The sequence below is a fragment of the Oratosquilla oratoria genome, chromosome 12 (genome assembly GCF_046742065.1).
Source record: "Oratosquilla oratoria isolate Oo_2021 chromosome 12, ASM4674206v1, whole genome shotgun sequence".
Classification (NCBI taxonomy): Eukaryota; Metazoa; Arthropoda; class Malacostraca; order Stomatopoda; family Squillidae; genus Oratosquilla; species Oratosquilla oratoria.
The window spans coordinates 43,650,214-43,664,864 of NC_134788.1; the positions used below are offsets into that span (position 1 = coordinate 43,650,214).

General features: G+C 36.6%; 1 protein-coding gene across 3 annotated transcripts; it reads right to left on the reverse strand.

Moving 5' to 3' along the window:
- Positions 1–738: 738 nt before the first annotated feature.
- Positions 739–13,208, reverse strand: LOC143031561 (uncharacterized). Of its 3 annotated transcripts, none has more exons than XM_076195577.1 (3): positions 13,073–13,208; positions 3,164–3,216; positions 739–3,027 (listed from the first exon to the last, which is right to left on the reverse strand). In XM_076195577.1, the coding sequence occupies exons 2-3, from the start codon at positions 3,214–3,216 to the stop codon at positions 1,908–1,910; spliced, it is 1,173 nt and encodes a 390-aa protein (XP_076051692.1). In that variant the 5' UTR covers positions 13,073–13,208; the 3' UTR covers positions 739–1,907. The 3 variants fall into 3 exon arrangements, with proteins under 3 accessions (XP_076051692.1, XP_076051691.1, XP_076051693.1); XM_076195576.1 differs by lacking the exon at positions 13,073–13,208 and adding an exon at positions 12,920–12,997; XM_076195578.1 differs by lacking the exon at positions 13,073–13,208 and adding an exon at positions 12,612–12,839.
- Positions 13,209–14,651: the final 1,443 nt, after the last annotated feature.

Sequence of the window (14,651 nt, forward strand, 5' to 3'; positions counted from 1 at the left end):
TGTAAATTATGTTTATATTTCACTTCATGTGATACTTGCTGATGACTGCTGGCAATGATATTACTATTATATGTGGGTATTCCAGATAAACTTACACATGTCATCTTTGATCCTTAATTTTTAATTATACTTAGTTTTCAGTGGTGCTTTACTCACATTAATAAGTGGTGGTCAAAGGTAACACCACTTTCATAGCTCCTCCATGAGAAATCAGGAACTCATGAAATCATTGAGACCAGGTTTCTGGTGGCAATGTACTTGATCAAGTCTTTATGGCACCATCAGATGATTTGTCAATGAGCACTCTTATCATTTTGACTGAGACTTCTGGGAGCTTCATCTCCATATTTTCAATGAAGGGATTGTCCACTGGTAAGAAGCAGCCCACTCCTCAGTTAAGTCAGGGAGATATGTGTTGAATTTTCCCAACATTGACAGGTGTAATGTTACCAGTGTTTAGACTACATTTAAGCTGATGCCTCTATCTTGAATGAATGCATGGATATATTAATGGGAAAATGAAATAATAAAAAGTGACAGCATCAACTGTAACTTGCTGAATCCCCAATCCTGCAGACCCCATGCTAGGTTTCTGCAGTCCCCAAGGAGTCTGCAGTCTCCTGGTTCACTGTTTTAGAGGACCACCTATCACAATATATATACCAGCCTTCATCAAATTCCTTATGCCATATGTACCTTTTGATAACCTATTCTAGCATTTAGGATGTAAAAAAGTAACTATATTACTGTTTAGTAATTTATTGTCATCATGATAATATTTATATTCTCTCTGAGTACAGCCAGTCATATAAGCAACTTGTTTTCCATTCTCCAATGTTTGAAACACTTAGGACCAACAGTACAGTAATTTGTTGTCTATATGTCAGGGGCTTCCTCGTAAGGGAAGTAGCTAGTCAAGGCACATCCAACCCCTATCCATCCACCACCCTCTCATCTTATCTCATGAATGAATGATCATACCTGTCTCCTGCCTAGGTCAGAAGCAATGCAGCAAGACATAGTACATCCACACCAGGGTTGCTTCACTTACACAGTAACCCTCACTCCTTGTCTCCTTAAGCAGAATATAGAAAAGTCAGGGAGAAATCCATTCAGGCAGCATCAAAATATCATTCATACACAACTACTCTCCACTCACCCCTATTCCTTGCCTTCTCCTTTTCCTACTCAACATTACCCTCTTTCTCAAAGCTCCTTTCTATCCATCTCATCCTCAGTCATCCCCTTAGGTTTGCTCCACCCATCTCTGCTTTCCACACTCTTTTTGCTTAACTTTCTTCACTCACTTTTTCCATGAGCCCAAACCATACCAATAATTGTTCATCAGCACAATCTGCCAATTCTTTCTATCTCTAATTTTCTCCTCACCTCAGTTCTCACTCTAACATTGTAACCTCTAACAAATTTCTCAAACACTTCACCTCAAATTTAAACTTTTTCTGCCTCTCTTATATTCCAAGTCTCTTCTCCCCTTCCATCACCTTCATGAAAAAGTTTATAAATACTTTCTGAATACAGCCAATCACAGAAGCAACTTGTTTTCCATTCTCCAATGTTTGAAAGACATGGGACCCAATATCTATTCCTTCTCAATTTTAATGCAATCACTTTGAAAATAAGATATTTCATTGTTGGGAACTGAATCTTCCTTTTCTACTTTGATTAGAACTTCCTCCATTTTAAATCTCTGCTCACTGATATTCACTGTTTTTGGACTTCCAATTGAAACTGAATCTTCCGAGGTATCATGACCATCATCACTTTTGATTACTTCTTCAAATTGAGTCCTCTTCTTCTTCATGCTGGCAGACTTTCTGTGTCTCTAAATGATGCTTCAGTGCCAGTTTTTGATTAGACACAGGATCACGAAACTTGCACTTGTTTGATTAGTTTCCCTGGTCTGTCTCCTTATGTGAATCAAAGGTGCTACTGTTAGAAGAGGTGGCATCACTTGTATGGGGATCTTCATCTGAATGAGTTTTGAGGTGAGATTTGTAATGAATCATCAGAGTAAAACTGGCACTGCAGTATGAGCATTTGTAGCGTCTGTCCCCAGTATGTACCTTCATGTGTAACCTCAGGCCCTCCCGCCGAGCAAAGGCTGCATTGCAATCCTTGCATTTGTGAGGCATTTCACCTGTATGTTTATAGACGTGGTACTTGAGGTGATCTAAGCGGGAGAATGTGGCACTGCAGTAGGAACATTGGTGGGGTTTCTCTCCAGTGTGAGTCCTTAAGTGGGTCTTTAGGGAAGAGGAGCAGGTGAAGGCAGCGACACAACGGCTACACTTATACGGCTTTTCCCCCGAGTGGGTCATGATGTGAGTCTTGAGGTGACCACTTTGACTGAACGAGGTCATGCACAGCTGGCACTTGTACGGTTTCTCTCCTGTATGGATCCTGGTGTGCACCCTCAGTTCTCTTCGGGTACTGAAGGCAGAATCACAAATTGAGCACTTATGAGATCTTTCCCAAGGTTGGGTCTTTGTGTGGTTTTCTCCAACATGAGTTTCTGTGTGTCTTTTCAGGAATGTCCTGCTAGAGAAGGCCATGTCACAGTGAGAGCAACTGTATGGATTTTCACTATGAGTTACCATATGTTTTTCCAGTTTGTCTACTTCATAAAATGCCTTGTCACATACTGAACATATATGGGACATGCCCATGTGCCTTTTCATGTGAATGGTTAATGCATTCTTTCTAGAAAAAGCTGTATTACAGACATTACAGGGATAAGGCATCTCCCCAGTGTGTCCAAACATGTGCTCCTTCAGATTTCCATAGCGAATAAATACCTTACTACAAATTGAACAAACATGAGTTTTATTATCTTTGTTATCCAATTTTTTATGTTGGCTAGGGTGTTTGCCTACATCTTTCGAAGTGAAGTTTTTCTCATTAACTTCCTGAGTTAAAGTTGAATTATCATTTATATTCTTATTGAGAATTTCTTCAGCCAGAATACTGGTTTCTTCATTATCACTGGACGATGCAGGAGATTCCATGCTGAAAAAAATGTATAAATAATAATCATGAAATATTAAATCCAAGAAAACTACTGAAAAGGGTCTATTTACAAAAATTACTCATCAATGAACATATCTCTAAAATTACATAAAAAGCCATAGTTTTCCTCACTCACCTGCTCACTACAGTACATTTCACTTTATTTTCAGTGCTGACTGGCTCTTCCATCTGTAATTGAAAAACAATGTACATATAATTCTCAAATGATAACCTGACAGTTTGAAAGCCCTTCATCAAGAAATGAGACATCCCTATTGATTTGTTCTATTTCTAATCTGTATTCCCCTTACAATGGTTCATATTGTAGGATTACATGAAAAAATACTACTGTTCATATCCTTCTACACAGCAGTCAAGTAATACAACAATGCATACAAATATATCAGGACATGCAATGAAACTCAAAAAGGATAACTACAGAAGAGACCTGAAAAAGAACAGCTTCCCACACAGAGTGATAGATGTATGGAACAAAGTGGATGAAGAAATAGTGTGCACAAACACAATACAGCAATTTATGAACAAACTTGATCTTGCGAGATACAAAAACGGGTCACCACGAGCATAGCTCCCCTTCCCGTATAATACAACTAGGTAAAACTAGGTACATTTATATCCTTAAATGAAGATTGTTTTGTTTATCCCCCTATTTAGAAATTAATTTTTCTCATACTACCCTGTCTTTTAGCTATGGCAAAGGGTACCTAGGGTACATGGGGAATGTCTGTTGACCAAGAGAGACAACAAGAGATAGGTGTGACTAAAGTGATTGTGAATGGATGATGAACTGATGCAACCTTATGGGATTTCTTCCTATCTACTCTGTATTTTCATGAGTGGATGAGGGGTGAGGGTTACCATGTAATGAAGCAGTGGGGATAAACCAACTTTGGCTGTTGGACCTGCCCACTGTATAGATGGTGTGTCTTGCTGCATTGCCTCGAACCTGAACAGTGGGTAGGGGACAGGGATAGCCCTTCATCCACAAGATTGGGTAAAAATAAAAACAAATGGGTGTTGGATAGGAGTGGCAGGAGTGAAAGGTGTGTGTGCATTGGCTGGCTGCCTCTCTTGTAAGGGAGAAAGGGCCTGTTGATATATCTGTGTAAATACTATCTCTTCCAATTTGACTTTCAGACATTGAATTCTTGTAATAATAGGTTCTTTGTATGATGATTTCTATATATTGCAGTGATATTGGAAACTTCAGAACTTGTCAGGTTTCACATTCATTTCATTTCATTCATTTATATATTCAATCTATATTATTTTTCAAGATCTATTTTCCCAGGAAATAAATTCACTTCCAAATTATCAGGGAGAAATAATACCAATGTTATTCAATTTCTATATTAGTGACACTTATATGCACTCATCATCCCATGAACGGAGCAGCACATATTTTCGGAGCGCTGGCTTACGAGCGAAAATATAAACAAGAAATTGGAAACGAACAGCGTCGGCCTTGTTGTTTTGTATATGGTGTGGCAGGGGCTGTGTATTCGTGGTAAAATGATGTAGGTCTAATTGTATCTCCGCTTAACTTTTTTTTTTTTTTTTTTTCAAAATGGAAACCCCTAAAGCTAAAGACTCCACTAAAAGAAGCCTGGAAGAAACAAAAATCGAAACACCATTAGGGGTAGTAAGAAAAAATTCATGCTTCGCATCAACACCTAGAGAACACCAAAGGTTGGACGTAAGTAGATTTTCCAGTTTTGAAAGAGAAGGCAATGGATTACTTAGAGTAGAGATGGATAGAGAACCCAGATACAGGAATATAATGAGGAATAGAGATTTAAATGACATCGTAGATGAATTATTAGAGCTCAAAAGTGAATACAAGATAATGTACCAGGAAGTATCAAACCTAAGAAAAGCTGACGAAGAGAACAATAGGGAGATAGACGAGTTGAAAAAGAAATTAAAACAGCTTAAGGGTGATAATGAGAGGCTGAAAAGTGAGGATAATAGTAGGAACGAGGCTCTGAAACGAGAAATTAAAAGTCAAATGAAGGAAGTGACTGAAAAGGTGGAAGAAAGAATCAAGGAGAATGACCTACAGGAAATAAAAAACAGTGGAAAATTGAACATGAAAGTCAAGAAATATCCCTAAAGAAAATAATGGAACAAGTAAAAGATAATACCAAAGAAACTGTAATTCAGATTATTAAAGAGAAAAGTAACCTAGTTAGAGACACAGTGGATAGAAAAAGGTGTATAGTAATCTATGGCATTAAAGAAAAGCACAATGTACCAAGATATCAGAGGGAAAAGGAAGAAAAAGAGATTGCCAAAGAAATACTAAAAGAATTACAAACAGATGAGTTAGGCTGGGACCAAGAAATCGAGGAAACCCATAGAATGGGCAGGTACTCTAAAGATAAACAGTATAGACCACTAAAAGTTAAACTTAGATCGCAATCAAGCGCAGAAGAAATATTATCTAGAACAATAAGATTAGCAAATAGCGAACAGTACAAAAATATATGGATAAAAAAAGAAATGAGTGAGGAAGAAAAAGAGAAAGAAAAAGAACTTAGGAATGAGGCGAATGAAAAGAATGAGAATAGAACTGAAAAAGAAAAGGAGGAGTTTTTTTGGAGAGTGATAGACATGAAGCTGAGAAAAAGATATATAGGGAAAATAGAAACAAAGAAGACAGAAGGGGAGGAGGAGAAAAGAAACTAAAAATAGCGTATACAAATATAGATGGAATAATCTCAGGAATAAACGAATTAAACGATTATCTAGTCTTAGAAGAACCAGACATAATGGGAATTGTAGAAACCAAATTAAAGTACACCCTAACACCCCACACTGTGGGACAAGGTGTATACAACTGTTGGACAAAGAATAGAAAGAACAAACAGGGCGGAGGAGTTCTAATATTGACCAAGAAAGATTTGATTGTAACTAAAATAACTGAAGGAAAAAACAATGTAGAATCAATTATAGTACAAGTCGAAGGTAAACAAATGAAGAAAAGAAAATTTGCAGTGGTATATGTACCTCCTAAAACACAAGCCTGGACAGAAAGGGATCATTCCGAGTTACTAGAAGATACAAAAGATGAATTAATTGAAACACTGAAAGATGGAGGAAATACAGTAATTATGGGTGACTTTAATTCAAAAGAAATATGCTGGGAAGAAATGACAGTGAAAGGGGGAGAGGAACACTGGGGCAATGTACTCCTTGACCTGACCACTGAATACACAATGACCTAATTGATTAAAGAAAATACTAGATACAGAGGAATTGAAGAACCCTCAAAATTGGACTTAATACTTACGACAGAACCTGAGATTATTGAAAAAAATTATTATAAAACTCCGATAGGAAAAAGTGACCACGTACTAATAGAAATGGAATTGAAAGAACAAATGGACCAAAGCAAAAATGATAAACATAGAATAGGAAGACCTATGTATAACAAAACAAACTTTGAGAAACTTAAAACATTCTTTCGCAATGCAAACTGGGAAAAATTCCAAAACGAAGATACTGGGATAGAAGAAATGGAACATATTAAAAGAAATTTATAATGAAGGAGTGAACACATATGTACCACAACAAAAAATGGAAAATGCATACATAAAGAGTTGGTACAACAAAAGATGTAGTGAAACTATGGAAAAAAGAGACAAAGCTTGGAAAAAGTGGAAAAGAGATAAGAAACAAAGCAAATGGCAAACGTACATCACACTAAGAAACGAATATGTAAAAATACGCAGAGATGTAAAGAGGAATTATGAAAAAAAGATAACAGACAAATGTAAGGAAGAACCCAAACTATTTTACAAATGTGTAAATGGAAAACTGAAAAACAAACAAGAAATAGAAAAACTGCGCCAAGATAGAAAGGAATATACAGAAGAACTGGAAATGGCTGAAATTATGAACAACCACTTCAGATCAGTATTCACAATAGAAAATTCGCCTAACAGTGTAGATAGAGAGAGAGAATTATCCCCAGCAATGAAAGAAATAAACGTAACACAAAAAGAAATCAGTGATCAAATTAAAATCCTTGATGTCAGAAAATCACATGGCCCAGACGGAATTGCAAACTGGATACTGAAGGAATGTATGGAAGAATTAACTGACAAAATATATAATATAATTAAATCCTCACTTAAAGAAGGAAAAGTACCATTGGACTGGAAAAAGGCAAACATTGTACCAATTTATAAGGGAGGTGATAAAGAAGATCCATCTAACTACAGACCGGTCTCACTAACAAGCACAATAACAAAAATTTGTGAAAGAGTTGTCAAAAACAGATGGGTTAAATACCTGGAAGAAAAATCTATACTGAACCCAAATCAATTTGGATTCAGACAAGGGAGATCATGTACAACAAATCTGATCTGCTTTTACTCAAGATTAGTAGACATAATACAAGAAAGAGATGGATGGGCGGACTGTGCTTTTCTGGACCTGCAAAAGGCATTCGATAAGGTACCTCATAGGAAATTAACCCCTTCCATACGGTGCTGCACACGTAGGCGTCATGGACTTAGATCTCGGTGGCAGCAGCCAATGCCAGCCGTACGACGTGTCGTAATAATACTCGCATCATAAAATATAGTCACCGCTTATATCGATCGTTCTCTCTTCACCCGTGAATTTTGATAACCATAGAAAATGCGATCACAAAAGAATTAGAAAGAATGTCATTATGGAGGGGCGACTACAATAAATATAATCAAGACCCTGATATGGCAGCCTCGCGAATACACTCGCTCCCCATGACACCTACGTGTGCGGTACTGTATGGAAGGGGTTAATAAATAAGATAGAATCAAAGGGTGGCATCAGAGGAAAATTATTGGAATGGATGAAAGACTTCCTGATTGGGAAGAAAATGAGAGTTGTCATTAGAGAAAAATTCTCCAACTGGGAAGAAGTAAAAAGCGGTGTCCCGCAAGGATCAATACTGGCCCCGATCATGTTCGCCATATACATTAATGACATGAATGAAGGTGTGGAATGCTATATAAATTTTTTTGCAGATGATGCAAAATTACTTAAGAAGGTAAAAACGGAAGAGGACTGCAACTCATTGCAACAAGATCTGGACACGATATGGAATTGGACTCAAAAGTGGGAAGTGAAATTTAATATAAAGAAATGCAGTATAATGTAATTTGGAAAGAGCAAAAACATAATATCAAAAGATTACAGAATTGGAGAAGAAAATATAAAAAAAAAAAAAAAACTCTGAAGAAGATCTTGGAGTGATGATTGGAAAGGACATGAAACCTGATAGGCATATAAATAAAATATTCGGAGAAACCTACAATTTATTGAGGTCAATCAAAGTGGCATTTACTTATATGGATGAAGAAATGATAAAGAAAATACTAACTACACTAATAAGACCAAAACTTGAGTACGCAGCATCACTTTGGACACCCAGTTCCATAAAGAATATTAAGAAACTAGAAAGATTACAAAGAGCAACAACCAAACTAGCACCGACTCTCGCCGAACTAACATATGAGCAAAGACTATCCAAACTGAACCTACCAACTCTGGAACAAAGAAGAGAAAGAGGAAATTTGCTGACTATCTACAGAATAATGAAAGGAATGGAAGTTTTAGACAGGAATGACCTGTTAGTGTGGGACAACGGTAAAACGAGGACACGGAAAAAAACTGAAAAAAGATAGTTATAGAAAAAACTTGAAAAGGAACAGTTTCCCACACAGAGCAATTAATACATGGAACAAATTAGACAACAAAACAGTATGTGCAAACACTATACAAGATTTTAAGATAAAACTTGATGCGGAGAGATACAAAGACGGGTCACCATGAGCATAGCTCCCCTCCCGTATATTACAACTAGGTAAATACTGTATATTTTCATATGGTAAACCATTTCAACTTTTTTGTTCATGCTTAAAAATCTACTTGCATCACAGGTTCTGTGGTCTCATAATTTTGTGCTGGTGCCATACTGCATATGCATATTAAGACATGTATGGTTAGGCTACATTAGGTTAGATTAACTTAGGTAAGTTAAGAAATTATATGAAGATACATCATATACATACACAATATGCAAAGAAATCACAAAACATATGTGATGAACTATTTTTGCAGAAACCCCCGGGAAATTGAAAAAACAGATACCAAATGTTTTCGTCTATTAAGACATTTTCAAAGGTACAGAAAAGCAATACAGAAACATACACAGTATGTGGAAATTGTATCATGTTGGAGGATTGAGAGACAAATTACTTGAAAGTATTTTTTGAAGTGAAGATACATGAGGACAGTAGTATTGGATAAGATGTCAAGATGGAGAGCAATAATGAGTGGAGTTCCACAAGGTTTGTTGTCTATTGTATGTCAGTGACATAACGGAAGGTACAAGCTAAGCCAACATATTTGCAGGTCACATAAAATTATGAAAAAAGTGAAAAACAAGGACTGTATATTTTTGTAAGAGGATCTAGTCATTATTTTTGCATGGAACCAACAATAAGAAATAAAGTTCAACACCAAAAAAATGCTAAGTAATGGAAATTGAAAATAGTGGTAGAAGACTATCATTAAATTATTACTTGGCAAAGTGAACTAATTATAAAAGCAAAAGAGGAGAGAGATTTGGGAGTGTTGATAAAAGACTTGTTACCTGACAGGAATATCAACAGTATTGTAGAAGAGATGTATGGACTACTGCAGAAGATTATAGTGGCTTTTCTCTATATGGATGGCGAGATGATGAAAAAACTCATCAAAACCCTGATCTGTCCAAGACTAGAATATGTATCAGTGGTATGGTCCTACAAAGACTGAAGGATATATGCAAGACTGAGAGAGTACAAAGGGTACCAACCAAACTGGTCCCCAGCTTGGCCGATAAACCATAAGAGGACAGTCTTAAATCACTGAACCTGCCAACTTTGAAATATTGACGAGAATTAGATGATATGGTTTCATTATTACATTGAAAAAAAGGTCCCTTAATTTAAGATGGGAGGGCTTTAGGAGGTTATGGGAACAAATTAAGAAAGACCACATGTCTCTAGGATATGAAGAACTTCAGTTTTCCATATAGATGCAATATCTTAGAGGGTGATATAGCCCCAGATAGAACAATACATCAATTCAAATCAAAATATGATCATTGGGAATGAAGAATATAGATTAAGTTGAAACTGAACAATGAATTTGAGGCCAGGTATGACAAATTGGAGAGTAGGAAATAGGAGCTAACAAGCATTGCTCCATTCCTGTATACTACAATTAGGTAAATACAAAGGACGGCACTGAAACTCGCAGATAAACCATACAAGGAGAGACTAAAAGCAGGGTAAGTTTTTAGGAGTGCACACCTATGTGATATAGCAATAGAAAATTATTACTTTTGTAAATTATAATACATCATACATACATATACCAAGGCTTTTTCCCCCTTACAAGGGAGGTAGCCAAAAAGGAAAAGGCATAAAATCATTCCCACCCATTCCATCCCTGAATACACTCCACACCCCTCCACCCTCCCTCTTATCTTAGCACCTCCTGGATGACGGGTCATCCCTGCACCTTGTCCACTGCCCTGGGTCAGAAGCAGTATCGCAAGACACAGCACGGCTGCTTCATTAAATCGGCGACCCCCCCTCTCTGTCCCCCCATTGCATACAAGGAGAAGACGGGGAGAAATCCCTTCGGGCTGCGTCAAATTTTGCTCACACATACTACCTCACCCCCATCCCCCCACCCATTCCACCTCATGCAATCACAACATCATCCATATACAACCATTCTCCATTCACCCGTCTTCTGTCCTCTCCCGTCCTTCCTCAACAGACATTCCCCTCTTCCCCAAAGCCCCCTTCACCCCATCCATCCACCTCATCCTAGGACGTCTCCTCATATTCACTCCTTCCACACCTCTTTTACTAGTCTTTCTTTACTCATTCTTTCCATGTGTCAAAACCATCCTAATATTCTTTCATCAACCCCATCTCCCAGCTCCTTTTCCACCCCTGTTCTCCTCCTCACCTCCTCATTTCTCACTCTACCCCATCATACTTCTCAGACACCTCATCTCAAACACATTCAAACTCCTTCTCTCTTCTTCTCTTATGTTCTATGTTTCTGCCCCATACAGTGCTGTTGGCACAATCACTCCTTCATACAGTCTCCTCTTAGCATCAATTCCCAAATGTCTATTCCTCATTGCACTCTTTAATCCACCAAGGCATTTACTCGCTTCTCTCAATCTACATCAACATAATATGCAATTTTCTTGGCAGAAATCAATAACAAAAAAGATCCTGAAACTTATTTACTAATGAACAAAGTCATGGCAGTTGAATGATATGCCATGTTTGTTTTGATAGATATCAAGGTCGAAGAAATAAAAGGATGACAAATTTGTCTATTCTAAACTACCTAACATAACTAATCTATGTAACCTAACCTATATTTAGTAATTCAGTACCTCAAATTCTAAAGATCATCTGGGTCGTTGTCGCTGTCACTGATGCTGATGGCCTGATTATTATTGCATCTCAGGCAATTAACAGATGATGGCAGAGTCCAGTGTTTTCTCATAAAGTCCATGGAAGTGCTTATTATCGTCCCCTGGAGTTCGAGAATACCTTGTCCGAAACATGAATGCCATCATTAAACTGAATGTGACTAAACTGAACAGACTAAATAGGCGTTTGGGCCATATCCTAATAGCTTCGTTCATTTGTAGATTTGTTTGTAGCAAGGTTTTTTGTTTTTTATTTCCAAGAAAATTGCATATTACGTTCATGAATTATAATTTACAAATATTTAGTTTTCTAATGCTATATCATGTAGGTGTGCACAACTAAAATAATACCAAAAGCATTGGAACTGCCAACTTTGCAGGATCAAAGAGAAAGGACATAATTACAGTATTCAGGTAATTAAATTAGACTACAATGAGAAGAAAAGAGCTCTTGATTAGGGATAACAGGGCTTTATGATGTCATGAATATAGGGGGACTATGTCATGCCACATAGGTAAGATGAAAAAATCCCACTGTGGGAGAAAGTAAATGGATGAAGAATAGAATCAACTGTATATTTCCACCACTCTCTGTGGTCCTCTTCACAGAGAGTGGTCAATATATACAGTTATTTTTATTCTTTGTCTGTTTACTTTCTCCAATGGTGGGATTTTTTCATTATAAGAATAAATTAAAGGATGTGAAGATACAAATTTGTCTATCTATATATATATATATATATATATATATATGTGTGTGTGTGTGTGTGTATATGTATATAAATATACTTGGACTTTCTTAGAAAGTGATAAAGTCTAAGCTGGAATAGTATATGACTAACTTGTGACCATACATGAATTTGAGGTTAGGTATGATAGATTGGTGAGTTGGAGATAGGACCCATTGTATTTTGCTACTTTCCTATATACTAAAACTAGGTAAATACAATTAGGTAAGTTTGATGTAGATAATGGTGCATGCTCACAGTTGTGACATAATAGCCTTGTTGATATATTGAAAAACATTGTTTCTGACTACTGTTACTAAAAGTAATTCCCTTACTGGAACTATATCTCCTCAGACGTAAATAGATAAATGGTGAGGCTGATTACTGTGTGAAGTTCTACATTTAAGAATGTATGAGATTAATCTTCATCTGGTCTACAGCTCATGAGTTTACAAATCAGAAGCACTAGAGGCAAGTATGACACACATGGCTAATAGCAAACTTTTTTAGGTTACGAACATAGTAACGTTACTACAGGACACGTCTGTTTTCATTCTCACAGAGTAGCAAAAATTAATTACATATATACATATTCTCAAGTTTCTATGAAAAAAATCGACTTTAATGTGGCATGACACTTCACTTTGAAGATTTGATGAACAGTCAGGACTGCTACCTATGGACAAACCTTTGTTTACATACACTGCCATAGACTCGACCCATGTCTTTTCCTTTTTCATATTATTTTTTTTCTAATACTGTTGCTTTTTTTGTATATGTAATGAATAAAACTCACCTTAAATCTGGATTAGATATGAATGAGCTTGAGTATCAATAAAATGTAAGACAAAATATTATGCAATGGCATTTGCACACCCGTTCTGCTACCGGCCCCAGAGAACGACCACAAGGTTCGTGAACACTTAACAGTGATATAGAGTGACTACTCCAAAAAATATTGGCTTGCCAGCCCACTAATATATAAACTGTTGGGTCCTTGTTTTTTGTTTGTTTGTTTTTTGTTTCGTTCACATGAACCAATTACAATGCACACGATTACAACAGGGCTGATATTCTTGACATATGAAATATGACGACTTCTTAAACGCTGCGGAATATCGTAAGTGAAGACATTATAACAAGTCAACCAATATGATTAAAAGTACAAGTTTGCTTTTAAACAGCTTATTGTTTTGCCTAGAGTACAAAATAAAGCTTTAGCTAGAACGTGTTTTCGTAGCCATTGGTGTTGTTTCAATGGTAAGTAAACGAGTATTTTGGTTATGAGATGTCCATGGATAAGTTCTTAGCATATCTATACTATCTCAAGGCGTCGAATAAGCTAGTGAGAGGTGGGCCACGGGCGGATACAACGTGCTTGTCTTCAAATGGTTTGTTGGTTGTTACTGCCAGCATTTATGTCAGAAGTTTAATCGACCGAAGAAAAAAGAAAACGACTACTGCAGGTATCCATCGGGATGGAAACATTAAACAGGAGCTCTACTGCATCTCGAGATGCCTTGTCAATTCATTCGATGCTGGGTATACTAACATGACAGGGATATATTTGATGTTGGAAGATCTGTGAGTAGATTTTGTGGGTAAGTGGTTATCAGGAATGTAAGGTGGAAAGAGCTTCTATAGCACTTCATATTAGGTTGTGTATAAGATGGCGAGAATAGCGTTATGAATCCAGTCTGTCTATAGGAGATAGTACTGCATAACCCACTTTTCAGTGGCAGAAAGTCTGTAAGAAGGACTAGCACTCACTACCCACTCGACTAGTTCAAATTTAGTGTCTTGAATAAGTATGGGCACGAAATTAACAATAATATATATATATATATATATATATATATATATATATATATATATATATATATATATATATATATATATATATATATATATATATATATATATATATATATATCCTATTTTCATCTTATCCAAAAACTTTTAAGAGTGATTGTGCATAAAAATGAGATTGAAATCACTTATGGATCCGTATTTGGCTCTGTCCCGTTTTGAAGCTAGGATTATTTAGTCTTTTTGGAAAACTATATGTCTTACAATCTTCCCTACACCCCTATCTTTCTTAGATTTATTAGTGTCAGTCGACTATGCGCCTTCGTAAACTGCCTTCATACCTCTATATGTAATAAGTTTTGTATGTATGTATATATATATATATATATATATATATATATATTCCTGAACTTCCCCACCCGTGAAGGTTTATTTTGCTTGCAACTAACCTCTTATGCCCCCTCACATCTATGTTTGCCCTGAACTGACCCTCCTACTTTCATAGTCCTAGAATCGCCACTGGCTAATAGACCTGGCCGTTGCTCCATCCAGGTCTTTAGGGAATG

Coding starts and splice junctions, on each gene's coding strand:
- LOC143031561 (XM_076195577.1), bottom strand. CDS start 3,216: ATGGAAGAGCCAGTCAGCACTGAAAATAAAGTGAAATGTACTGTAGTG. Junction 3,028..3,163: donor AAATGTACTGTAGTGAGCAG/GTGAGTGAGGAA, acceptor CATTTTTTTCAG/CATGGAATCTCCTGCATCGT.